Below are 27529 nucleotides of genomic sequence, written 5' to 3'. Positions count from 1 at the left end.
AGAAGGCTGGTTGTGTGGGTTGGGCTTTGAGTCTGGGATGGAAGCTACCGGTTAGTTTCTGCCTCGCTCTTCGCACAACAACTATCACTGTGCTGAGCTTTGAGGAAAGCACAGCAAGCACATCACTAACTGGGTAGGATTCTCCTGTGAAACCTGGGCAGCAACACAGAGGTCAGTTGAGTTTTCCCTTTCTACACCTGCTCTATTCTGTACTTATCTTCTACATTCCCCAGAGACGGTACTATTCTGGTGGAGGGATTTCTTGAGAAGAGCCTGGCTTTGGGGTGCACTGGCACTGCCAAAATATGTTGGATAAAGCTTGCAGGCATCAGTCATCCTATCCTTTACTTGCAAGCATTGGGGTTCCATTCACTGCCCCTATTCAATCAGCTTAGACCTTCCCACCTGGTTCTCAAGAGCGGTCATAGATGGAGCTGTCAATCACTTCTGTCACCACTGCTTCACTAGTATATAGAGGGAAAGAATACTTTGAAAGTGATAAAACCATCAGCTTAAAAATGCCAAGATTGGCCCAAAATTTGTGTGTAAAAGGAAGGGGCAGGCAAGACTCCCTCTTCACCCTTTCGTTTGGAGTCAAATCCTGTACAAGGGAACTGTCTTGAGAAATATTGACCCCACTTCAGCCAGACAGCTGGGAAAAGTCAAGATATGATACTGATGATTAATATTTAGGGCTGGTATTAGTGTAGAGCATCCCACTGGTGCTTCCATTTACTTCTTGTCCTTTCTGGGGTTCTCGGAGACATCAGGCAACTCACTGCAGGATTTTAATGTGCATGTGGCTTCAGTCATTTGCATTTATTCAAGTGAGACCGAGGCACATCCAGCTTCAGAGGCAGCCTAATCAAGTGTTGTTAGCTTGATGAGTACCAATCTTCCTCAAGCACTTGTATAATGAAGTACATTTTCTCTGCAGTAATTTTGTGATGTAAAGACATGCTTATTGCAGTGGTTTTGTCCTTCATGGAAGGATGTGCAGGATGGCATTCAGGCCTTCATCAGGCATTCATCACTCCTGCATGAGGCTTCTCTCTTGTGGGGTGTTCCCTAGCAAGGAGCAAGCAACACAGTGGGATGCGCCAGGGCTAAACAGGCTCTTCCAAAGTCAGTGACTTCCCTCCCCAAGTTTCTTTGCAAATTGCCACAAAAACTTGGTAATGTGTATTATTACTGCTAAGTGTTGCATAAAGAAATACCCATCTGCTATGCCTGCCAGGAGAAAATACTACCTACTGAAAATAAATGCTAACATGGAGATCTTCAAAGGTTTTTAGCTCTCTCTTTACTGTCACTTCAGGGTACACTAGCATTTACATGGGAATAATTGCTGCACAAAGGTGTCTAAACTTGAAGCTGCATCCCACTGTAGAACTACCTGTTAAATGCTGGGTGAGTGCCCTAAGCACTGGGATAGAAAATCAACATCTGACTTTTATTCCTTCCCCTCCTGTTTCTGCCCCCCAGAATTATTGAACTGCAAGTTGAATATATGGAACAATTTTACCAAATCCTACAATGCACTCAGAGGATTTCACTAGGGCACTCTCCTGGGACCCAAAACCTTTGGCTCAAACACAGGAGAGAAAGGACCTACATCTAGCCTCTCCCAGCTTTGAGGTGAGATGGGGATAGGGGCCAATATGTTAGACTTTGTGCTAAAACCGAGTGGCATTCCTTGTACAAAACATATCTTAAAAGGTTTTGATCATGGCCAAGGTTTCCATGCTGCTCTCATATTATGAACAGAAAGAAAGAACAAGTGAGAACTTACACAACCAAAAGCAAGGGGTAGTGTGCGGTGTCCGAAAAGGTGGCTGGCTTTAAGATCTGCATTGGTAATTCTAGGGAAAAAAACCACAACCCACAAATAACAACATGCTTCAGTGTGGGAGCACTGACATAACTAATAGATTTTTCTGGTGGTTTTGCCACTTATGAGCAGGAACAAAATGGCATTTCATCAGAGGCACTGGTAAATAACACCTTAGAAACACATATGTTGTCAAAGAAAAGACTCGTATTATGATATCTGAGGTGACAATAAATGTAAATCGGGAGTACAGCACGAGCTGTTCAGTCATGCATCACTTTTACAGCATTCAATTAACATCTGGCAATAGCTATAATTTTCCTTTTCGGCAGCTGGAAGAGTGACACAGTCAGAAATCAATATTTCAGGGCAGAAGAGGAAGGGGAAAATCGGTGACGAAGATGATAATTTAAAAGCCAATTAAGTACGGTGGCTGGGGGAGAGAATGCGATTATTTTGCTATAATAGTATGAAGACAGATGGAGAAATATGTATTTTAATCCTAACTTCCAAAGGGCCTAATTTTGCTGTAAAATAGGAGGTAACTGTTCTGAAGCCCACGTTGTTATACTGGTACTGAAGCAGTGTTAAGTGAGAGATGTGCTCACCAAAGCATCATTTAACTGTTTCCTATGGCTTCATATCCATAGCCAAAAATGCTGCCATACAAATGCTTTCTGTATTAATGAGATCACATTTATTTTTAAAATGTTAACTACAATCCAGACCAGCAAATGCCCAGCAATTAAATCGGTATTAGGAGCATTTTCAGTAGATTAATACACAGATTAACTACTTGGTTTAAGTGGTTTGCTTTGCAATTATTGTCTGACACTCTGCCTAATTAGTTATTCCATCTGAATGCTAATAGCTGCAAATTGGATCAACGGCCCAGGGACAGCCAAAAAGGCCATCGCTTGACTTTAAATACAACTATGCACTATGTGTCGTGTTCCCAAGGCTGTTAAACCCAAAGCTGTCAAAACACAGGGAGGGCACAGAAGAACAGCTACATGGCCAGCTTGTATTTGCTACACACACGTATATATTTTTGGTTAAATGAGCAAAATGGCATTTCAGTGATACCTGCTATTAAGAAATTTAGCATCAAGATGAGTTATTCCTAATAAGCTGCTAGTGTCACTATGAGTTGGCTCACAGGGGGATAGATGTGACCTTTATGACAGGCTCTTTCCCTGTCTTTTCCTGCCCATAAAGCCTGGAAGCACAGGTCTGTTCTTGTTCTTTTATGTACTGTGTTATGTTCCTAATGCCCACGTGGCAAGCAGAACATTTTAAGGCCATTATTATCCTTTTCAAATGGCAAGTGTCTCTCAGCCTTTGCTTTACATTTTATAACACCTGGTAATGGTTGAAATTAGTAACCTGCCATCCATCCCACCTCACTGCTTCCGCTTCACTGTAACCAACCTTAGATGTACCCTCCTTTCTGGCATGGGAAATATCATGGGTCATACTTTCAACACAGAGTCTCTGCGGTTTTTTGAGAGTTGCACCATACATGCAAACTGAATTTTTCGAGAGCCACTGCGCAACTCTGAGTATGTGGATTTTCCACATATAGGTAAGACGTCTACATACAGCTAAAGGAGATGCTTTTTAGTTTGTTTCAGGTACAACTGGAGAGACAGTCAGAAAATGCTTTGGCTATTTGTTTCTAGGCTTTTCTCTCTCTTTCTGGCATATAGGTAAGTGGGGAATGATTATACAAGTGGCACAAATAACGCGACAGCTGCAGATATAAACTGCTCCAAGATTTCTGACTTCTGTACTCCAGGTGAAATCTCTTTTAGCTTTTCTCCAAGCTGGTTATTTTTTTCAGCCCCCAAATGATATAGCTTTGTTAGAGAATCCTAAATGACTCCGATGGCGGTTGTTGGCGAGTCATATTCATTCACTGCAGTTAAATATTGTATACCGAAAGGCAGTCACAGCTGTAGCCAGCCACCTACAGTATCCCTCTTCAAACCAATAATATGCCAGTCCAGCTAGGGAAAATACCCTGAACAAAAGGGGAACTGCACAGTGTCATCTCCCAGAGTGGCTTTTTGTACAAAGAAAATTTTTAAAGGAAATAAAAACACCAGCCCAACCCTATCATTTTGCTTTTCTTCAGATGCATTCACATTAAATCCTGTCTCTGTAATAACCCCCTTATGTAGCACTTCCTAAGAGAGTGCTTTGCAAACTGAGTGAGTTTATTGAAAGCCAAAGTAATTTTTCCTCCTGCCAGTCTAGCCAAGATGACTGTATCATTTCACAGCAATAGCAGTGAAAAAGAAAAAGAGAGAGGAAAACGGTTACTTACTGTAGTCGTCTATCTTGATTTCCATGTACTCTACCTTAGGCATTTGCCTGTCATTTACAGCCAGCTGCACATTTTCATTTACCTCCAGCTCAAAAATTTCTGAAAGAAGGATAAAATCACAAAAACTATCGGCATTGTTTGTGAAAAAGCATTTTAACATTTTATAGTCACCTTAATATTTGTCCCACAGGTTTCCTTTTGAAAGGATTTCCTTCTAGTCCTCACAGATGTCTAATTCAGTCTTTGAAGTCACTGAAACCCCTTTTAGGTTCTGCATTGGCAGAAAGCTATATCCCTGAAATCTGACATTCAGCTGATTTACAGCAGATGGGAATCTGACCTTCTTTGTTGAGACACTACTATGGGTCCCACTCAGACATTTAACTGCCATGCAAAGCCAGATATCCTCAAGTCTGTGCCCGAGTTTTGCACACAACAATTGGGAAAAGGGAAGAAACTATGGAGAGTTTCAGGACATGGCTGTGCTGCTACACAAGAGAAAATCCATGCGAAGGAACACCATGGAGAGAGGAGCGGGCAAAGACCATACATACAAACCTGCAATATCAGGTTTTGGAGCAATCAGGCTGGGTTTGAAAGAGGCCATTATCTCTGCCATGTGAACCCAGGGAAGGTTTGAAGTTTTGTACTAAATTCTGTGTTTCATTGTCTGTAACATTTTGAGACATACTGATAAACAGATGGGTAACCCAGGCTCCTCAGATCATAGTTACAGTACCTGATTATCATGCACTCATTGCCCATCTCTGCTGAATAGGCAGGCACAGCACAAAAACATGCCCTTCCCAGTTAATACATTTCACAGACCTTTCAGCAAGAGGATATTGGTTCAATGACTATTCACTCTGCTTCTGAGAAGCCAAGCTCATCTCTATTGAAACCACAACCCCCACAGAAGTGCCAAATCAACAGCCTATTACATTTAGTTAAATATTAAGATTCTCATTTAATTATGGCACACACAAGTAGCTTTATCAGCAGAAAGGGGCTTGCCACGTAGGGGAATTTAGTCAAGCTGTTTTATTTGTTCATATAATTGCATTCACAGAAAGCCAGGAAGACTGTGGAGAAAATAAAAAAGATTGGCATATCTCCTAAAGGACTTTCTTTTCTGCTCTTGGACCACAGGGAGCTTGAGTCTGTGGTGTACAAATGGTCATTGCTTAATTAAATGTAAGCACGCTATAATATTCAGTGCAACTCACTATTATCAGATTATTACAGCATACAGAGGCAAACTCCCTTTGTAGGGCAATGGGCTCATATTAAATGAGCAAATTCAGTAACATGCAACTGTCAGTTGCCCTTTATTCAAAAGAGAAAGAATGAAGGGGGGAAAAAAGGAAGCAGGGGAAATGCTAACTGTATGCCAAAAATCATGAATTTCTGCAGGGAATGTGTTCTGTGCATGACTAGATTGAGTTCTCTATGTAATAAATGCTACGCATGTATATCTATCAAAATAGAACTGGTCTTGGTGTGGTTTATGTTCCTTTTTGAAGCCCTTCATTTGCTGTTTCTGTTTTACAGTAACTCTCATTTTATTCACCTAAAAGTATTTTACAAAACTATACAGGAGGCTATAAAACAGCTCCTGAGGGCTCTATGCTGTACATGCTGTTACAGCCAGCCAGCCGTCTCCATGTCTATGGTAGAATTAAGGTATTGTGTTTAAGGGGAAAAAAAGAGAGTGACTTTGGAGCTGCAGGTCAGAGCTAAGGAGCTCTCTTGGTCCTGTGGCAACACCCTCTGTGGGATGAAGAGCCTTGTGGGCATCACCATGGCTGCTCTGGAGGTGTGCTTGGTGAGGGCACTGCCAAGGCCAGGTCTCTGCTGGGAGTACGAGCAGGTGAGACCCTTGTGCAGAAACTGAATGGTCACTGGTTCAGAAGGACTGAAAACCCTGCAATTTGCTGTCAGTATTACTTAAAGAAGTAATTCTCATATTCTTTTTTAGATTAGAATAGCTACAATGCCAACTTTTGCATATTTATAGCAGAAGTAGTTTCATGAGGGATCAGACCAGCACATGGAGCTGTACATGAATCCCACTACTGCCAGCAGAAGTAACCCCGGCTCTGCAGCAAGAGCCTTCCTCTGGACAGCAAAATCACTCGGCTCCATCATGGCACTTTTATTTGGAAATTTTAGACCTGTGAGGAAACACAGTCATGAAGAAATTAAATATTTATCTCATGGCCACTATCATAAGCAAGATGATCACAGATGGCCTAAGCCATGGGCCAGATCAGGTTGTGCTGCTTTGCTTGGCAGCAAAGATGTCAAAGGACAGTCGTGTAGCAGTATAATGCTTTAACCTAACTTGTCCCAGGTTGCTGCTAAATTTTAAGCATGCCTTCCTCTGCAAAGGAACATTTTAATTGGAAAGAAGTATGGAAAAGATGGAAAGATAAATTAGAGTTAAATGCACAATATAGCTCTAACAATATTGGATACTGTTGACGCTAGATGGAACACTACTGAGCATTTGTATTCTAATGGCAAAGGATACAAAATGCCACAAATCTGATTTTAAATTTGATTAAAAAAACCCAAAAAACATAATCAGAATTTGGGGTTTCATTCTGCACATCTTGCTTACAAGCAAACTTTTCTAGGTTGGGTAAAGGCTTGAAATGCAAGTTGCCAACAGAAACTGAGAAAACAGGGTACACCCAGGAACTGTATGATGCGAGAGGGAGTTGTATTTTTTCTTATGTGCTCTGGTGCCACAGGAGTTTTCCTTTGACATTTCCCACCTTTAGTGGGAAATGAAGCAGCTCAGCATTTCCCAGAAATCCTTTAAGAGCCAAATTCCCTACTTTGCTCTGCTGCTTTGCAGAGGCAACAGCAGTGAGTTGCTGTAAATCCAGTTAAGTGAAACTGATACCTGCCATAAACTGATACCGATGTACAAAGCAGCTAGAATAAAAGTGCTCTTTATCATTTGAATCACAGCAGTGCCTGGAGTCCCTAACTGCAGGTTAGGGCTGGGCTAAGCTCTACATTAAAATGGAAGATAAGGGCTTTCCACTAAAATGATGGGAGCACATGAATCTTGATATCACGTGAGACTCAGTCCCACACTCTATTATGAAGTCTCCAGAGACTCATGAAAGAGTCTTGGTTTAAGATCCCTGTATAGAAGGGACAGAGAATGGCTACCTATCTGAGGCTCCCTGCCATGCTGACTTGGGATAAAAAATTGATCTTTTTGGATAATTTGTACTTCTATAGGTGTGAAAGAGGAACCCCGGAAGCTTCATGGCTCTCTAGACTCTAAAGGGGGTCTGGTAATGGCCTACAGCCAGTGTCAAAGATTTTGAGGGATGAAACCTGTATATTTGGAATAATTCTAGCTTCACACTGATGTAGATGTGAATCATCAGCATCAGAAAGCCTTATCAAACAGTAAGTGCTACAATCCCCATGAGCAGATCAGGAAACCAGGAAGGGGTACAACCTGTGGGACTCCTCTGTGCTACCTCTCTCAACCTGGTAATCTGCATCAGAGTGATTTTATTAAAACCATAGATTAAACTCAGTATTTCCTATTTTTGTGAAATAGGAATTGTGAAAAGCCAGAATTTGTGAAAGACTAACAAGAAGTGCTTATTCTTTTGAGAAAGCTGATAACAAACATTACCAAAAAAACTGGGTTTGTACCCCAAAGAGCAAGCTGTTGCAATGGCAGCACAACAGATCTGCAGCTGCCTTTGATACGCAGAAGCCTTGCATTTAGGCATAGTCTGGGCTCCCTGCTACTGTAAGTTTACCAAAGAGCAGCTATATCTCACTGAACTGCCTGGCTACTTTTCCCTGAAGAATTGCAAAGCTGAAGCCCATCCTTACTCTGTGCATCGGCTGTGCTGTGAACAGTCACCATCGGTACACGGGGACCTTGAAAAGAAGAAGAAAAGGACTCGGTTAAATTTCTATCGAGGCACACACAGATACACATGAACCTGGTTTTGACTTTCATAGAGCTGAAGACTCCTGAGACTCGTTTTCCATGCAAGAGTAATCTAAAAAGCAAATCACCCTGGTATTATAAAGAGTCTATGAATAAATGACAGTACTGTAGACTCGAAGACATATGAGATTTCAAAGCCCTTTCCCAACAGACCACTAAATGCATCTTTCCCTAATTTGTAAACATTATAATTAGCACAAACACAATTAAATCACTTGCTTTAAAAATTATTCTAATGACACCCTAACATCACAGCAAAGCCTTTACATTTTGTATACTTTGGATAACTGTTGGTGGTTTGCAAATGTTTTGGGTTTTGTGTAAGGATTTGTTGCTTTTTCTTTTTTTTTAATTAATTAACATCAGTTTGTCTCTAAAATGCTGTCTTAAAATGCAGCATTTGGGTATTGAAATCAGTCTGCATTATAAAAAGAGGATTATCATTATTATGCAATGTGCATGAGTGAACCACAGAACTCATTGCCATAAGATACTAAGATGTTTAGGATGCTACGGTCTTTACCACAGGATGCTATAGTCTTCAGCACAGCATGCTGTAGGATGCTATAGTCCTTAGCACAGTGGTGTGGATTCAACTTTTCATTCAGAAAATCACCAAGTGGCTGATTGATAGAAACACAGGATGGTACATGAGATTAGGTTCATTTTGTAGTTATCAGCTTCTTTCTTTCTGGTTTTCAATTATAATTTTCTGATTTGGAGACAGGACTCTGGGCCAAGATGAGCTTCAGTCTGACACATTACAGCCACTCGCAGGTTATTACCATACCTGCTTGTAGTTTTTCCAATGAATTTGACAATACTGCTCAGGAAGGTGGAAGAAGCACTGCAATGATGAAATGGTTAATTCTTAGGCTCAAAGACAGTGGTATCTTACTTTTCTTCCCTTTCCCCATAATGCAATATGATGCAACAGCAGCAAGCATGAGCAGCTGAGGAAAGATCATCTGCATGACCAGTTGAGCTTCTAACAGCAGGGCCAGAGCACTCCCATGCTGTGTGTGGGTGAAGATCATAGAAACATAGACTTGTAGAATTGTTTAGGTTGAAAAAGACCCTCAAGATCACCCATAAACTTAACACTGCCTAGTCCACCACTAAACTGTGTCCCTAAGTGCCACATCTGCACATCTTTTAGATACCTCCAGGGATCGTGACCCAACCATTTCCCTGGGCAGCCTGTTCCAATGCTTGACAACCCTTTTGGTGAAGAAATTTTTTCTAATACCTAATCTAGACCTCCTTTTGTGCAACTTGAGGCCATTTGCTCTTATTTTATTGCTTGTTACTTGGGAGAAGAGACTGACATCCACCTCCCTACAACCTCCTTTCAGGCAGTTCTAGAGAGTAATTAGGTCTCCCCTGAGCCTCCTTTTCTGCAGGCTAAACAACCCCAGTTCCCTCAGCCACTCCTCATAGCAGTTGTGCTTCAGACCCTTCACCAGCTTCACTGCTTTTCCCTGGACCCGCTCCAGCGCCAAAATGTCTTTCTTCTAGTGAGTGACCCAAACCTGAACACAGTATTTGAGGTGCAGCCTCACCAGGCTTCATGGCAGGACATCTCTTGTATATACTGTATTTCCAGCTCAAACTTACCATGTTATGAGGGTGCGCAGCTGGTGTGGATAGCAAAGTTTAGAACTGTCTGTATGAAAGGCCCATGGAGGAAAAGTTATTTGAAACCATGATTCCTACTTTCTTGGGCTCCAACAATCTGGTGTCATGCTGCTAGCATTCAGGGGAAAGCTGTCATCGAGCTACATTTAATATCAAACAACCTAACAGTTTTTAAGCTTCAAAATTAAGGCAGCTTAAAAAGGCTTGATACTGACTGAGATTCAAGCCCCTTTAAGATGTCTTTAGTCCTGCAACCTACAAACAAATTCTGTGTGATCACTAGTCCTGTGCCCCAGCATTTTCTGCAGAGCTGGCTGAGAAAAAGCCCCTGAAATGCTGTAATTGGCAGTGGGCACACAAAATGGCCACAAAAACGGTTACTGTGAGCTATCCATACTGATTCGGTAAGAGAAGTAAGTTCTTGAGAGCAAGAAAGACTTTAGGGTCATATGATTGTGCCAGTGGTTTCTCTGAGCTGCCAAGAAACCACATCTCATCACACACAATGCAGAGTGTTTAATGTATACCCTACCTATACAGAGAAGAGGAAGAAGAAGGTTTTATTTATAATTAAGCCTGACTTTTGTTTCCTAGTAATTGAGAATTTGCTTCACTAACAATCTGATTTCTTTGTTTGCACCATTTTCTTAGAACGCAGCTAAGTGGGTATATGATGCACAGAGGAAAACCGTGTTTTACTCATCAGGATTTAACTGAATTTACCTTTCCACTACCAATATACATTGATATGCAGACTGTATTTATTTATAAATCTTCCCTGCTTTTTCCTTTTAGTCCCAGAAGCCAGTCTGATGGAAATCCAACAAACCTAATAAACATGAGCATGATAAAATCATCACTGAAAATAAAAGGAATCCTCCCAAATGACTTCAATCAGAGCCACAGCAGTCCTCTAATTAACACAAAAATGCTTAACAAAAAGAAAGGGATGCAATGCATATAATCCTTTTATTTTCTAATTTATTTTGCCTTTCTGTGTTGGCACTGGAAAACCTGTGAGAAACTACTAAATAAAGAAAAAAGCAAGTATGTAGTTCAGAAAATTCCATATATTATATATTGTGTTTCTTTAGTCTCTTACCACCTCACTGTTATCTCCCCAAACCAGCATTTTAAAGTGAAGTACCATACAAAAATATTCAGTTTGAGGTAATGTCAAATAAAAATATTTAAAAATGTGTTAGCAGCATCCTTAAAAAAGTACAGTTTTGAGTTGCTCAGTTTTTATTTTCAACAAATGAAGAAAAATAGTAAAGACAGAAATCTACAGAACAGAATCATCAGGTTTGCAAGAAAGATTACTCTTAAATATTCTCAATGATAACATTCAGTTAAACAATGCATTTCACTTGTGAGCAGGCTGAAAGTCTGCATTAAGAAGAAAAGTCACTTATTTTTAAGCCTGTAACGGTGTGACAGTCCCATTACACATGCCATCTGGTAAATGCCATCCACTGTCATTTGCGGATCTGAGAGTGAAACCTAATTTGTTCAATGAACTGCTGGGAGCTGACAGAAGCAGAGTGAGGACATCCTCTGCTCTGTGTCCCCTCCCTCCAGAGCCCTTCCAAACAGGCTTTGATTGGGACTCCTGAGCCCTGGCACATTGTGCTGCTTCTGTTCTTTAATCAGTGTTGATGAGCGGCTGTGACTATCCGTCCCCCTTAGAAACTTTGCAAATACTCTGCCTCTTGCTTACAGAGGTCCTCAGTACATATGAGCATCAGGTCAGGCTGGATGTAAGCATTTGCTTGTGCTCCTTGCACAACAAACCACAAAAGGCTCCACTTCAAGAAAGTAAAGTAGACACTGAGCTGCTTTGTCCCTAATCATAGAATCATAGAATAGTTAGGGTTGGAAAGGACCTTAAGATCATCTAGTTCCAATCCCCCTGCCATGGGCAGGGACACCCCATGCTAAACGATGTCACCCAAGGCTCTGTCCAACCTGGCTTTAAACACCGCCAGGGATGGAGTATTCACAACCTCCATGGGCAACCCATTCCAGTGCCTCACCACCCTCACAGTAAAGAACTTCTTCCTTATATCCAATCTAAACTTCCCCTGTTTAAGTTTTAACCCGTTACCCCTTGTCCTATCACTACAGTCCCTAATGAAGAGTCCCTCCCCAGCATCCCTATAGCCCCCCTTCAGATACTGGAAGGCTGCTATGAGGTCTCCATGCAGCCTTCTCTTCTCCAGGCTGAACAGCCCCAACTTTCTCAGCCTCTCTTCATACAGGAGGTGCTCCAGTCACCTGATCATCCTCATGGCCCTTCTCTGGACTTGTTCCAACAGTTCCATGTCCTTTTTATGTTGAGGACACCAGAACTGCACACAATACTCCAAGTGAGGTCTCATGAGAGCAGAGGGGCAGGATCACCTCCTTCGACCTGCTGGTCATGCTCCTTTTGATGCAGCCCAGGATATGGTTGGCTTTCTGGGCTGTGAGGGCACACTGAAGCGGGCTCATGTTCATTTTCTCATCGATCAACACCCCCAAGTCCTTCTCCACAGGGCTGCTCTGAATCTCTTCTCTGCCCAACCTGGAGCTGTGCCTGGGATTGCTCCGACCCAGGTGTAGGACCCTGCACTTGGCATGGTTAAACTTCATGAGGTTGGCATCAGCCCACCTCACAAGTGGGTCAAGGTCCCTCTGGATGGCATTCCTTCCCTCCAGCGTATCAACCGAACCACACAGCTTGGTGTCATCGGCAAACTTGCTGAGGGCGCACTCAATCCCACTGTCCACGTCAGTGACGAAGATGTTGAACAAGATCGGTCCCAACACTGATCCCTGAGGGACACCACTCGTTACTGGTCTCCAGCTGGACACTGAGCTATTGACCACAACTCTGATATGAAAAGGTAAGAGACCCAGAACATACCCTGTACCTTGGGTGCCTGTTCGCAAAATTACAGGCAGGCCACAGTCCTGCGTGATGAAAGGATGCCGCTGCTGCTGTTGGATTTCTTCCCTCTACCCCAGCTGTACAGCGGTAGTTACATGCAGGACTGTGACACACCCTTAGGTTTGGGACGTGGCACTGCTGCTCCCTGCCACTTTCCCAAAACTATTTTGGATGCTGGTTGGCACCATATGGGCTTTGTAAGCCCTTTATCCCTCTCTGCATCCCTCTGGAAGGAGCACAACAGGATGTGCTGAAGTGCTGTCAGTTGGAACTGCTTCACCTGCCTTGCAGGCTCCACTTCCCTCTCCTTGGGTGCAGCATGGAACCAACTCACTCCAGTAACTTCACAGCAGTTTTAATGCCGCTGCTTTATTTCTAGCTTAAGAGAAAGGAGCAAAACTACTGACAGAAGAACTTCTGTGTGTATAGACACAGAGAGATTTTCAACTAATAAATACAGCTAAAGGTTCTGGCTTTATCATAAGGCCTCTGACTTTAAAAACATTACTGTCATTATACATGCTAGAAGTAAATTAAGCCATATCACTATAATGAAATGGGCAAATTTATCATGGAAGATATATCACTGTGATATGAAAGTGCACAGAAACTCAGTGCCTTAGTATTTTGAGAAGAAAAAGCATTGGCTGTGGCTTGTCTTTTATTTTTTAAGCAGCTTTCATTATTATTTCCAAGAGGATTATGCTTAAACACTACCAGAAAGAAGCAACTCTAGATATTTCGGTGGTAAGGTGTAGCTTTCCAGAATAAAAATGGAAAATCACACAACTTTGAATAAAATATTTACCAGACATTTCTTTGTAATACTTTTAAATCAATATTACTGATGTCTACATGATGTAAACATTATAAAGAATTATATCAGTTGCAACTTTAAACTGAAAATAATGTTTCTAAAATGAATTTGAAGTAAAATTTTGAAAAAGGTCTTAAGTATTAAAAAAAAAACAAGAAAAAAAGAGGAATTGTCTTATTCTTCTCATCCATATTCTCAAAGGCTTCAATGTGGCAGACAATTTCAGACCAGAAGCTAAATTCACAGTGTGTAAACAATGAAAATTCAAATACTCTCCGCCAGCGCCACCAGCATATCTCTTAAGCACTGATGAATGATTTAAAAGAGCAGCTGCAAGCAATGGGAGCTGAGAGGGTCTGGCTCTGCCCAAGTGAGATAATTGGCAACAGCCATCTCTGTGTACAGATTTCAGATCTCTTTATTTGCTAATCCATGAATTATTTATACGTGCTGCATAAAGTTCATGTGTTGGGGTGATATTATCAGCCTAATAAATAAAGACATGGGCAGTTCTGTGAACCACTGCTTATGATTAAAATATTTTCCCATTTATAGTATTTCCCGGTCTATGCTACAGACAGATGTTCGTGCCGTTTGCTTCGGCAACCTTGTTGACACAAACATCAAACAGATTTGTGCTGCTATTCACCCTCCCCAAGGCATTTAAGTTTTTAATCTAATCTTTACTTCCTCAAATGTAACTTCTCTTACAAAATCACAGAATCACAGAATGGTTTGGCTTGGAAAGGACCTTAATTAAGATCATCTAGTTCCAACCCCCCCTGCCATGGGCAGAGACGCCTTGCACTAGACCATCCGCTGTCTTTGCTTTGTTCACTCAGGATTAAAAAAAACACTTTTGTTGAGATGTTTTAAACTACAGGTCTTTAACTATGCCACTGGCAGGTCTTTGCCTGTCTTAGCATATTAGAAGCATTCACCATTTTGCCATCATTGGCCTTTTAGGTAAATTCAGCAATACCTCTAACTCTCAGAAAAGGGGAACACAAAGCCCTCAGGAATGGTAGGAAATAAAAGGGAAAATAATCAATACTGCCTTGCTCTGGGGCAGTATGTAGGAGTGCACAAACCACAGCGATGGTACTGCTTGTTTCTGTCCTGTCTGATACTGGTAATAAATTTCATGCTTACTTTATGGAAAGCAGAAATAAATCTAGTTGTTCTAAGGCAGTTTCAGATATCAGAGTCTAGAGGGCAAATGAGCAAGAGATTTGTCCTTAATTATACTACACAGAATAGGTCTGATGCATTTTTCAAAAGGTTGCTTGAGTGAATTAGCATGATCAGGACTTCAGTCCATTGTATGGGATTTTAAGAGGCACCTACAAACAGTGGTGCTGGAAGCTAGGCTGACACTGATTGGCTGTCCTATGGCCACTGAACCACAGAAGGACATGGGAACTCCAGGTCTGAGAAGACCCTCCCTTGCTTCTTCAGGTAGTTGTGTATCATAAAAGTATTGACAAACACCCTGTGAGTATAAGTCTGTTTTTGCTAATTCCTACTCATGTCTTGCTCTTCTGTTAGGAGCTGCCTTGAAGCTACACTGGCTGTCACTCAATTTGCACATTTTAGGTATTGTTTCAACAAGCTTCTTTCTGTTAATCATGAGTATTCCCATTATAGCTAGAGCAGTCATGTGTCCCCAAAGCTCTCATCTAGTAGGATGAACTAGACTGTTTTAGTTGCCTTTTGTAAGACAAAATTCCTTTTCATCTTATTCTTTAATATACGGTCATTTTACATTTAGTTCCTCCTTCCTAAACAGAAATGAGCAGGACTCTACCCGTGCTTCAGAAGGTGTCTTAACTGGTTCTTATGCAACAAAACTGCTGCTTGCCCAGTTCCATCCTAAAACTGTGCCTTTTCCATGACCACAGCTGGCAGGCATTTTTCAGACATCCAGGGATCAGTACTGCATGGCCAGGCACCCATCTGGTCTTCTGAGGCATTTGTAACTCTTGAGCTTCAAGCAAACAAGACAAATTCTTGCCCTGAGCCACCATGTGACTAATTTTGGTCTTTGTACTATTAATTTCTCCCACTCCAGTCCCCCAAGACATCTAGCTTCTCCAGTATTTCTCTCTGCCTTCTGATGATGCTTATCAGCTCTGTGGCCTTAACAAATTCCATTAGCTGCATCCAGCTTTGGGTTCCCAGGCTGCTGGCGAGCAATCTAAGTAAGGTCATTCCCAAGGCCAGCTCCTAATGAACCCTGCTGCTGATCTCCCATTAGCCTTATATTTCTCTTTATCATAATCTACTGCCTTCTTTCATTTAGCTGGTACTTAACCTTCCTTTACAATTCTTTCACTAATCCCCATCCTCTCCCTCTTAATTAATATCCTCCAATGTGGTATCACATCAAGTGGGCTGAGCGAAAGCATTTCCTTCCTTTCATGAGGTTTTGGCTAAGGTTTTCAAAAGCCATAATGCAGTAATGCATGTGGATGGTTCCAAAGAAGAACACAGAAAACCTACAACCTTCAAGAAATGTTCGCAGTGCACAGTCACACACTAGAGTGATAAGATCAGCACTGAAAAGGAAGTAGGTTAAGAGAATTTCCTTGCAGAGTTCCCAAACCTGATCATGCACCATGACTGTGTACTTGGAGATACAAGTCACAGAGGTAGGAGGGGACCACTCCACCTCATGTGGGGATAACTGACTTACCAAAAGGCTGATGTATTTTGTTCTAGTATGCTGCTTCAGATGTATGATTGGAAGAACGAATCTGAGCAGAGAACTCCCCATAACCAATTTTCTTTCTTTCTCCAATTTCTAATTTTCTGATATTTCTAATTGAAGCCCACCTTAATTTAACCCCTTTTAATTCAATTTCAATCCAGACTTTCTGCAAACTTTGAAAAGAGATGAAAGAAAAGCTCCCCATCTTTTAAATATAAGTTTCTTATTGGATGAATATATGCCAATCCTAAGGAAATACCGTATGTGGAAGGAACATTCATGACATTTTCTGTATTCTCTCCCTATTTTGGAAAGTGTTTGGATAACTTAGGATGCCCAAGGAGGCTGTGCACACTCCATCCTTGGAGGCTTCGAAGATGACTAGTCCTGAGCAACCTTGTCTGACTTCTTCTCTGACACTACTTAGAGCAGGAGGTTGCACTACAGACGTCCTAAAGCTCCTTCCAACTTGAATTCTCCTATGATTCTCTGATTTTATGATTAAAAAGTATCATAAATGACAGTGATGTCATGATGGAGAGACTATGTAGCCAAGTTCCAGTAGAGCTTTGGAAGGGGAGGAAAAGTGTTACAGTCCCTGTTACTCCTTCCAGCTTCTCCAGTAAACATACTGCTGGTATATTCAAGGGAAAATGATATTTCTTTGTAATCACAACATGAAAGAAAATACACTCGTCTCAGTGCCATTCACAACTCATTAACACTGACAGAATAAAACCCCACTGCATATTCTGAGTTTATTCCACTAAAAGTGTATTATAGAATCATAGAATAGTTAGGGTTGGAAAGGACCTTAAGATCATCAAGTTCCAACCCCCCTGCCATGGGCAGGGACACTCCACACTAAACCATGCCACCCAAGGCTCTGTCCAACCTGGCCTTGAACACCGCCAGGGATGGAGCATTCACAACCTCCCTGGGCAACCCATTCCAGTGCCTTACCACCCTTACAGTAAAGAATTTTTTCCTTATATCCAATCTAAACTTCCCCTGTTTAAGTTTTAACCCATTACCCCTTGTCCTATCACTACAGTCCCTAATGAAGAGTCCCTCCCCAGCATCCCTATAGGCCCCCTTCAGATACTGGAAGGCTGCTATGAGGTCTCCACGCAGCCTTCTCTTCTCCAGGCTGAACAGCCCCAACCAATTCTCTTATAACAAAATAATTATATCCTAGCTAGTTAAGTGATAACTGGTGATGGGTATTAACTTGTCGTGGTTTAAACCCAGCCAGACAGCTCGTTCACTCACTCCCCACCCTCACTTTTCCTTCCCCTACTCCCGGGGGGACAGAGAGGAGTATCGAAAGGAATGCAACTCCCCCGGGTTGAGATAAGAACAGTCCAGTAACTAAGGTATAACAGAAATCACTACTGTTACCACCAATAATAATAATAATAAAGGAAATAACAAGGGAAGAGAACACAACACCTCACCACCAGCCGACTGATAACTCGCTCCCCTTCCGCCCGACCAAGCACCGACCGATACCTCCTCCAACCCTGCAGTCCCAGCCCTTCCGGGTAACTCTGTTACCTCCTGGGCATGACGTGCTGTGGTATGGAATACCTCTTTGGTCAGTTTGGGTCAGGTGTCCTGTCTCTGCTTCCTCCTGGCTTCCCCTCCTCCCTGGCAGAGCATGAGGCTCACAAAGTCCTTGGCCAAACCAAAACGTCATTGTTATCAGCTCTGTTCCCGAGCTGAAAGTCAAAACACTGCACTGCACCAGCTACCAAGGAGGAGAAAAATGAGTCCTACTGCTGAACCCAGGACAAACAAACAACAAAAAACCCAGAACAACTGCCAAATGTAGATGACATTGCTTCACATTGTCTAGTTGTTAAGCTGTTTTCCTCTCATGAGTTCTCAGGTTTTAATATATCCTTAATGTACTGACCGCATTAATAAGGGACTAAACAAGCATTTTGCAAAGACAAAACAAAGGCCACCAATAAACCTTACAGCTGGTCCAGCTGGCAAACAAGGTGAAAGAAGCAGTTTTCCTTAGAGGAAGCTCTAAATTTTGCAGGATGGTAACATCTGTACTGTCCACAGCAGAATAATGAGTTCAACCAAGGTCACTCATATAGCTGGAAATAACACACATGCACCCTAGTCTCAACATGCAGGAGGCCACTGCCTGATTTGTTAAGCTTCATTATCTGAAGCATTGGAGGAAGCCTGTTGTCATGGTCATTTGTCTCCTATGAGTGGAGCTCAGATAAAATTTTATATGTACAGAATGACCAAATGACAAGAACTCTGTCTGCAAGCAGATGATAGATCATCTTCCTCTGGGCAATGTCAGATGGCTCATACTTAGAAGCAAGAGTCAAAATGAATATGGGATCAAAACATGTAAAAGGAAGGACCGTAGTGCTTTACAGAATGAAGTAATTTTCAAGGGGATAGCAGTCTCACCTTTATTCCACAATCTTTTTTTTTTTTTTATGCACTGAAAATTACAAGTGTTTACTATTATTATTAAATATTTATTCATATTCTTCCCCCATTTATACATGTCACTGAGTATTTATGGGTACTTTACTCTGCATTAAAGTTGTATAACAATACATTAAAATATTTTATAATATAAAAAAATGGCCTACTAAAAGGAAGGCAAAATGTGACTGGAACATCCACAAAAGCCACCATTTTAATTAATGTCAGACTACCTTAATAACTATCTATCTTGTTAACAGCTGATACTAAAGAAGTTATCTTTCAAATTCCGAACTACAAATAGTATCCTCTTTCTTCCTGGAGAAAAACTTTTTGTCATACCTTCTGGGTGTGCAAAAGGGATTTTTCATCCCAGCCTGCTATTTTGAAATGAGGGAGTGAAAATAAGAGAATAAGCACTCCCCATCCTGCCTATTCCCATGGGATTTCTGACCCATGAACTGCGCACAAAGGAGTTGAAATGCAAGAGCCAACCTTGGCTGTTAAGTAAGAAAGGGAGTCAAGTGAATACAAATGTGAATTATATAGTAATTATAATATAAATAGGACCCAGAGATTAAGTCTGTGCATGCTTTCAAACAGCAGAAACTAATTTAAGCTTCATAAGCCTCAGGAAAAGTTCCAAAAGGTCACAGTTTGCCTGGAAGCACTAATTACAGCCTCCCCCTACTGGGTATACAAAAACCCAAGCGTTGCCATAATCATCCTTGTATAGGAAACCATTCTGGTCACAACAGATAACAGCCACCCAGTGACCTAATATGTGAGCAACCACTGGGAATGCCTTCCAGGCATAAGCAGGCCTGCCGTGCTCATTTAGCATGCATTTAGCATGCGGCTGGGTAGGAGCCTGCACACTGTTGGGTCACGCCTGGTTCTTGGAGGCTGTTACCGCATTGCAAGACATTTAGCTGCACTTCATTGTCTCCATGTTTCCTACGCATCTTGGATTTTGTTAGCCAGATATTTTGGCTAGGATGTGTAGCTTATGCAGTAACACAAGGATAGCACATTCTTGTGGACTGCCTCTCCTGCTCTACCCAGAAAGATAACATCATGTTCAGACTCCCACAGCAGTGTCAAACACTTGCTTTCCACCCCTTGATGCAGACCCCAGATTCAGGCCAAGGGTAGCTCAGATGGTTCAGAGAATCTGAACCCCCATGAGCTGCACATAAGGCAATAAATATCAAACCTTTCTGCTGAAGCATATTATAAACACTTGCTGTGATAGAAAACAACATAAATCTGGGCCACCAGATGAAAACTGTGATTTATTTTTGAATAATAGAGAATATAGATACCACTCTACTCCAGGGTGCAGTCATCAGATGGCCCATAACATACTCCCAAATCATCACTCTGTAGTTCTCTAAAAACTTTCAGCTAGGACTGTCCATTACCATCTCCACCTTGGCCACTTGGCCCCACCCCAGCATTTCCCACTCCCTTGCGTAACCAGGGATGTATGTACAATCATCCAGCAAAACACCAGAACAGCTTCTAGAACTGATCACAGCAGAAAAAGGAAGTTATAGTTAATTTTCATTCAGTTCAGTTCCTGTACCCAGCTCAGGGTAAGCTTATTCACGGTACAGCTAGCAAACTGCTGAAAAAGCCCTCAAGCTGGATGGGGGATGGACACTCTTTCAATGGCAGCACTGACTTTGTTTTCTAGTCCTTGTAGACATACAGTACTGCAGTCCTCCAAGGTGTACTGATGAAAAATGCAGTAAGGCTCTTTATAGGGAGTTATTGCATTTCACAGCAAGGTAAGGTAAGGTAAGGACAGCAGGTAGAAATCACCTTTCCCTGAGCCTCCCTCTTCTGGTCAACCTCCTGGGAGCGATTGCTTATAGTGCCTGCAGTAAGGAAAGTATTTAAAGTTGGCTCTCAGCCTTGGCTGAGGTCTTCAGAGCTACTGATATGGCTGTACTGAGGTGTGGAAGCAGCTGGTGCATATCCCATTAGTAAAATCCGCATCTGTGTAAACCAGGGCATGCCTATTGTGCTTCTCTATCCATAGGCTTGGTTAATAGAACTTGGCTAATGGAACTCCTTTTCAGTGCTAGTAGTTGTTTCAGCATTTAATGAAGCCTCTTCAGACTACTTCAATGACATCATTTATTATGAACCTTGCCAAAGCCTAAATTAATTGCTCAGCTCTGTCCATTTCAGCAGGACCATCTGCACTTAGACAGCATTTACCTGAATTTCAGTAGAACTGCATCTTTAAGATGCTTTGCCATTACCAGGATCAACAGATTTATGATTTTATTAGTTGACAAGTTGACACTAAACTCACAGGCTTCAGAAGTATTGCCAGGCAGTAGGCTCTCTACACAACTAAGTTTGAGTAAGGATTAAATGTAGGTATTTCCGCTCTGTGCATTTAATGTTTGTTTCAGGCCCTGGAGTAAGATACTTTTACCCACAGCATCAAGCTTTCCCCAGATGTCTGCCAGAGATGCCCCAAACCATGTGGAGTGGTCACCTGGAGAAGTAAAATAGGAATTTCAGCTTCTTGTCTCTCAAAGGCAAGAAAACTACTTTCTACATTTTAACCTGGGTGTTATTGGCAGAAAACACTCCTAATGAAACACTGTAGTACTTGACAAGCACTTTTTTCCCTGTTCAAATCCTTCTTAGATGATCAATACTTCCATACCACTCACAAGGAGCAAATTTCTCATACACATACACATTGAAGGACCCTCCAAATCAAAAAAGCTATGGGATGACATTCCCCCTCACAGCTGCATTGTGTCTCCTAACAACACTCACAGTGCTGTAAAACCATATAATACATAATGATGTGCTTCTAGCCAAAATGGGTTATTATGTTTTTCATAACTGTTTTACTGCTTCTATAAGTCAAAATTCAATCCCTCATTCAAGAGATTTTTGCCTATCTCAAAAGGCACTGAGGGATGCTGCAGTGGCACAGGAGACTGGTCTTGCTGGAGTCCTGTCCAGCAACATGCCAAGGGGCTCTTCTGCTGCTCTGGGTTCCTCCAGCTCCCGCTGTGGCTGGTGGGAGTTAAGAGCATTCAGCACCTGGGAGGACCGGCCCTGCGCTTATTAAGGCCTGTGATGTAATTACAGACTAGTTATTGAATTGCTATTGAGACGAAACATCGCGCGGTGCTGTGAGCTAACAGCAAACGTGTACAGCCATGGCTTGTTAACTCTTCACTCCGGAGTAATTTAATCATTTCACATGCTGCTTTTGCTACAGGAGTGCTCTCCTGCATACTAATAGTTGGGTTTCTGCTAGGAAGCTTTCTCTGCAGTGAACAGATTGAAGATTCACTGAATCTTTCAAAACCACTCTGGTAATTTATCCATCTATGCCCCTTATTGTCACTGCATATCTGAGCATTGCAGTCAGTAATGGACTGATTTTCATAACACCTCTAGAAAGCTGGAATTACAAGATACGCTTGAGTCCTCTAAAGGAGCTTGTGACAGAGAAAAAAATCAAACCCATGTGTCTTAAGTTGCATTTTGCAGCTAGGATTTCTTGGACCGCTGTTAGTAAATGTGTCTTTGAATTCTCCATGTCTAGATACAGGCCAACAAATTAAAACAAGCATAAAACCCACCTGTTTGTACAGTGTATGTATCATAGGTGTCCGCATTCAACTCAGGATTTAGAGAAGCTAACAATATTATATAAGTGACATGATTATTTGGTTACAGAAATGGAAAAAGGAAAGAAATTCACTACTTCTTGCCAATATATTTGCCTAAATACTGAGTTGGTGTATAGTCCGTAAGTATCCAGGCAAGAGCTAAGCTGCATACTTTCATTATTGCTTGTACTGATGTTTACCTGAGCATAACAGCTACTAAGAACAATCTGGTGCCAGGAATGCTGTTGAGGAGACTGTGATATGCAAGGCGTCTATGTGATATGCAAGGTAATACATAAGCAATGTATCCAGGTTTTGTGGACAAAATGTTGCTTTATGAACTTGTACTTTTTGAATGGTAGACACCCTAAAACTGACTTAAGGCTCATGGCATTTGCTTGTCTATAGATAGTGTAAAACCCCCTGCCTCCAGATTTCCCATTGCTTTCCAGGGATGGTAGGTCTGGCTCAAACGGCACAGGTTAAAAGGTCTGATTAAATGAAGGAACAGAGAAAGATGTATAAAGAGGTTCATTATTCTCCTGCCTGAAGGCATGAACCGACCTCTTATTGCAGGAGCCGAGCAGACATGTCCCTGATGGGTACATTATTGCAAAAATCCTGAAGAGGGTAATTAAGCACCATCCACCGATGGAGACAGGTTACAGAACTAGACACATTTCTGTTCTATTCCAGTAGCCAATGGTGCTTTTCCTTGGAGAGCTGTCTTGCAATATGAGGAAAAAAATGGGGGTCATGATACTTGACTCAAGATGTGGCCACAGGCTAACCACTAATTCTCACTCTACTACTGCTCCCCACTTGGTGAAAGCATGAGAATGACCATCTGGGGAAAGGTTGCAAAGGGCTTTAAGCATCTTTCCATAACTCAAATGAAACACTTACTGCAGCATTTATTTTGCCAGCAATAAAATTTCTACTTCCTCTTCCCTGTATCCTGCTAAATCTCATAAAGAATTATCCTCAGATATTAAATTATTATTTTATTAATATTTTAAGTCTCTTCCTGTTCAAAGAGACATAGATGTACAAATTACTGCCAATAATGGCTTTGTGATGATCCCACAGCCACCTCATACTAATGGAGAAACTGAAGCAAAATGTGATTTGACACTCGTGGTGAAAGACAAATGTCATGATCTTCTTTACTGAGGGAGAAAGCATTCAGACACTTTTATTCAGAACATAAGCTTGTAGAAGCCCCCCCTTTTTTTTTTTTGTGGTGAATATTACAGACAAAAATTTCTCATAAGTGATGTGCTAGAACTACTACGTTTTTGTGAAGGTAAGTGTTGACTAAAGCTCATTCCTCTGGGACTTTATGGGATTTTCAGGGAAAAAAGTTCCCCAAACTCAACATTAAAGAAAGTGTAGATTAAACCAACTGAATCAACAAGAAGACAGGCAAAATAAAATGTTACTTTGTTACAGTGAAATTCATCAAAAAAGCCAAGCATTTTACTGGTTTATAATTTAGCTTTTCTTTGGAGACCATTCAAACCTACCCAAATCAGCTGGTAATCCTGTGAGAGAGTAATACTAGGAGACTTTTTCAAAAAAGACAGTCTTTATACAATAATAGCACCTAAATATAGCCACAGTGCTAGAAATAATGCCAAGACTTTTATGTTTAATCATATTGTTAAAGAAAAATCCATGGGTTTTATGTCCCTGAGCTGATCTATACCAATGGTGATGGTGCTGGATGCTGCCCTTTCAAAGGATGTTCCCACCCACCCAGCTCTTGGCTGAGCTTATCCCAAGCTGTACAGCACTATGCAGCATACAAGGCAGCATTAATGACCCAGTTTTCCCATTTTTCCAGCCACCTCCAGCTTCCTTTAAATGTTCTTTTGCACAGGAGTGCTGGAGAGTGGTTTTTAGTAAAAAGACCTTGCCACATTATTAGAAGAAAGCAGGAGAGGTGCTAGTCAGGAATCACTGACTGGGTTTAGAAAGACTGCAGTGATCAAGGACATGAGCCCTGTTTTGCATCCTGGTTCCAACAAGCCTAAATGATGAGCTGATGCTTTCTCCTAAAGCAGCCCTCATTATAGATTAGGGATTTCACTTAATATATTTTGCAGTTTAGACTCATGCACACTAAGAATTTCTGTATATGGGGCATTTTTCAGAAGTGTAACCATACACTTCAGACTTGTATCATCTGTGTGGGCAGGAGCTTGTGCTGTGACAACATCAGAGGACCTAAAAATCTAGATAGGTAAAACGATTACAAACCATGGGTTTAGACCTCTCCATATTACAAGGCTGAACCTTCCTAAGTCATGTTCTGGACTCTACGGCGTTAAAACGTGATTAAAAGTGAGGTAAAGACAACCTGCCACAAAGAAGAGGCAGATGATTTGATAAAATTTGGTAGTGACAGTCTTTTCTGAGTCCAGCAAAAATCTGGAAAGTAAAAGAAATGTACTTTACAATGCGCAGATTAAACACAGTAAGTGGAAGCAGCAAGTAATGCTCCTCAGTGTTCCCGTGTCCAGATGGTGTTTCCATATTCCACCAAGAGGGAGGAAAGAAGTTAATTAAATTCTCAAGAAACACTTTGAAGAGCTGATAAGTTTCAAGCTAAATGCTGCCTCTATAAAGAATAAACCTGCAGCACTTGTCTTTAAAACCCATAAATACACAGACAGAATGTATTACATGCACAGTGGTATGAGGAACTTGACTCAGATTATCAGTAATTTAGTTCTGTTGCTTCTTCAGTAGCATCAATCACTTTCAAAGAAGATCTTTAAATTGCAAAGTTTTCCTACTGTGTCCTTTTGCACCACTTGCTCTCTGTTTATGGGACTGACCAGGACTTTATCTGGTAGCACCTAAGTGCTATAAATCCTGTCTTTAAAGATTTCCCAGGCATCATTCAGCACTGAAGGGCCAGTAGCGTAGCTACAGAGCTGTTGTTATTGCTGCTGGCTCAGAGGACATACTGGGGGAAAAGCAGATGTATACCCAGATAAATCCCTTTCCTGTTGGTTCTTTAGGTATTTTATCAAACACAGCTCAGTTACAACATATTCTTTTGCTCTATATCTACAAAATTTCCAGCTAGGAAAGGCAGAAATGACTTCATTCCTGTTACCTGTGATTACTGATCTACAGCATCTAGGCAAGGCTACTAATAACCACAGTGCTAAGAGAGGACATCCAAATCAGGTGATAATACTGCCTCATTTTTGTTAGAAGAGTCTGTTTTGATTTCTCCAAAGAGCAAGACATCTTTAAAGTCATTTGACCTGCTCAGTACTGGCAGTAAAGACTATCAGTCAGCTACAAACACAGGTTCCAGCAGAGATAACCTTCAAAGAGCTAGGATAAACTGTAGCAATTTTATGGTATTTTGATCAAAACAATCTTACTGTTTCTGGAGGAGAAGGAAGGACTTGAGACCTACAGAAGAAGATAGTGTTCCCAGTTCTGTTATACTGGTGTCTCTTTTCAAAGTGAAAGCTGATTTTTCTCAAATTGGTCAATGGATAAAAGGATAATATGCAGTCCAGAGGCAAAGGCACTTCCCTATCACCAGTCACCACGCAAGTACGAGACAATAGTTTTCTCTTAGTCCTCATTACAGTCTTCTCTCATCTGTGTAACTACCAATTTTCTTTGTGTCATGCCTAAAAAATGATTAATCCCTTCCTGATAATGCATGATTATGGGGAACTTTAATTAGCAGGCTGGTAGGAATTCCATGAACAACACTCCCCTTTATAATTTTCATCATGTATTAAATGGCATTAATTGCATTAATGTATGAAGGTGCCAGAGGTCTTCCTTTCTATTCCTCTTGTCTGAGCTAGAAAGCATTAACCCTTTGTGGGGAACCATACACCTCTGCAAGTGTATTGAGCTGGTCAAGATCAGCTTATAGCTGAGGTCAGTTGATGGAGGCTGAACAACTAATGTAAAGGATGCTATGATGCCACTGTCTGTAATAGCAGGGACTTGAACTACGGGATCCAGAAAATCTTTGCCAGTTCTGAACAACTTCACAGATTTTTTATGAGAGTGAAGGCACTGTATGCAAACCTGCCATGTAGAGTGTCAGAGTACACATTAGCCTGCAACAGAAATGGTTGCATATCCTCTCTTCTCTCACGAACAACCTCATTAGGACTCAAGTTTTGATAGTGCTGGCAGGTTACACTTGGGATTGAGGGAAGGAGTCACTGAAGGCAATGTGCATCTGCTTAAAATGGAAATGCTAAAGCACTACACAGCTCACTATAGTGGTAGTTGTTGATAAGGCTTCATCCTTCTGAGGAGAAGGAGCCATCACCTAAAAACGGTCCTCAGTGCTTTACTGGCTCGGTGTCATTCAGCCTTGCACTGTGCATATCTGAGTCCCACTAAAGAAACAGGAATAAATTGCTTTCCACAGCCAAAACTTGTATTTTCTTACCCTTTTCTACATGCAATTGATTTTTACATCCTATTCAAGATGAGAAAATCCCAAACTCAATTAAATTTATTTACAAAGTAGCAAAACCTTTCCATCCAGATCTTTTCTCTGTTTTTCTTAGAGAGAATCACTGGCAGTTTCTGTGCTGGTTTATGAGAAGAGGCAGAAGCGTAAGCCCATATTTTATGATGAAAATGACAATAGGAGTGACCTTGCTCTAGCACATATTGCTTTTTCAACAGTGTCTAGAGGAGATAATCTAACAGTAGTCTGCAAGGCATCATGTTTCCTTAGATCCTGCAACAATAATTCAATCATGAGCATATAAAATTAGATGAAAAATAAGGTAACTAGCCTTCTGGGACTGAGTGGTTGCAATAAATATTGCCTCCTGACATAAGAATTACATTGTCCTCTTGAAAGAGAGGTTACCTTTTATTATATCATACTTCTCCCATTTCAGTCTGTACAAGGTAGCACTGCTGTTAAGCATAGTCTGCAGGACAGCAAAAACTTCTTTAAGATAATTACATGCTGCCCCTAAGGTACCAAAGCAGTGAGTAGAAAACTTCCAACTCTTAACCTTTGGGATTTTTTTTTTTTTAACTAAAGATATATTTTTTCCCTTTTCATTGCCTTTCATTGAAGTATCACAGAGTACTTTATAAGCATCAGTTGCTTAATCAAATCTTACAAACCTTGCCATCCATTT

General features: G+C 41.3%; 1 protein-coding gene across 6 annotated transcripts in view; it reads right to left on the bottom strand.

Annotated features, from left to right (window-relative positions):
• DPP6 (dipeptidyl peptidase like 6) overlaps nt 1-27529 on the bottom strand; it is a 563983-nt gene that overhangs the window by 9049 nt on the left and 527405 nt on the right. For all 6 annotated transcript variants that reach the window (XM_062621474.1, XM_062621476.1, XM_062621473.1 and 3 more), the window contains 3 exons: nt 8034-8081; nt 4161-4259; nt 1793-1862 (listed from right to left, as the gene is read on the bottom strand). In XM_062621474.1, the coding sequence (XP_062477458.1) occupies nt 1793-1862; nt 4161-4259; nt 8034-8081 (217 nt within the window). The remainder of the gene's footprint in view (nt 1-1792; nt 1863-4160; nt 4260-8033; nt 8082-27529) is intronic.

The sequence above is a fragment of the Pezoporus occidentalis genome, unplaced genomic scaffold (assembly GCF_034315485.1).
Source record: "Pezoporus occidentalis ecotype Australia unplaced genomic scaffold, CSIRO_AGI_Poc_V1 ctg23, whole genome shotgun sequence".
Classification (NCBI taxonomy): Eukaryota; Metazoa; Chordata; class Aves; order Psittaciformes; family Psittacidae; genus Pezoporus; species Pezoporus occidentalis.
The sequence above is the reverse complement of the archived record's forward strand: the minus strand, read 5'-3'. Positions and strand labels throughout refer to the sequence as shown.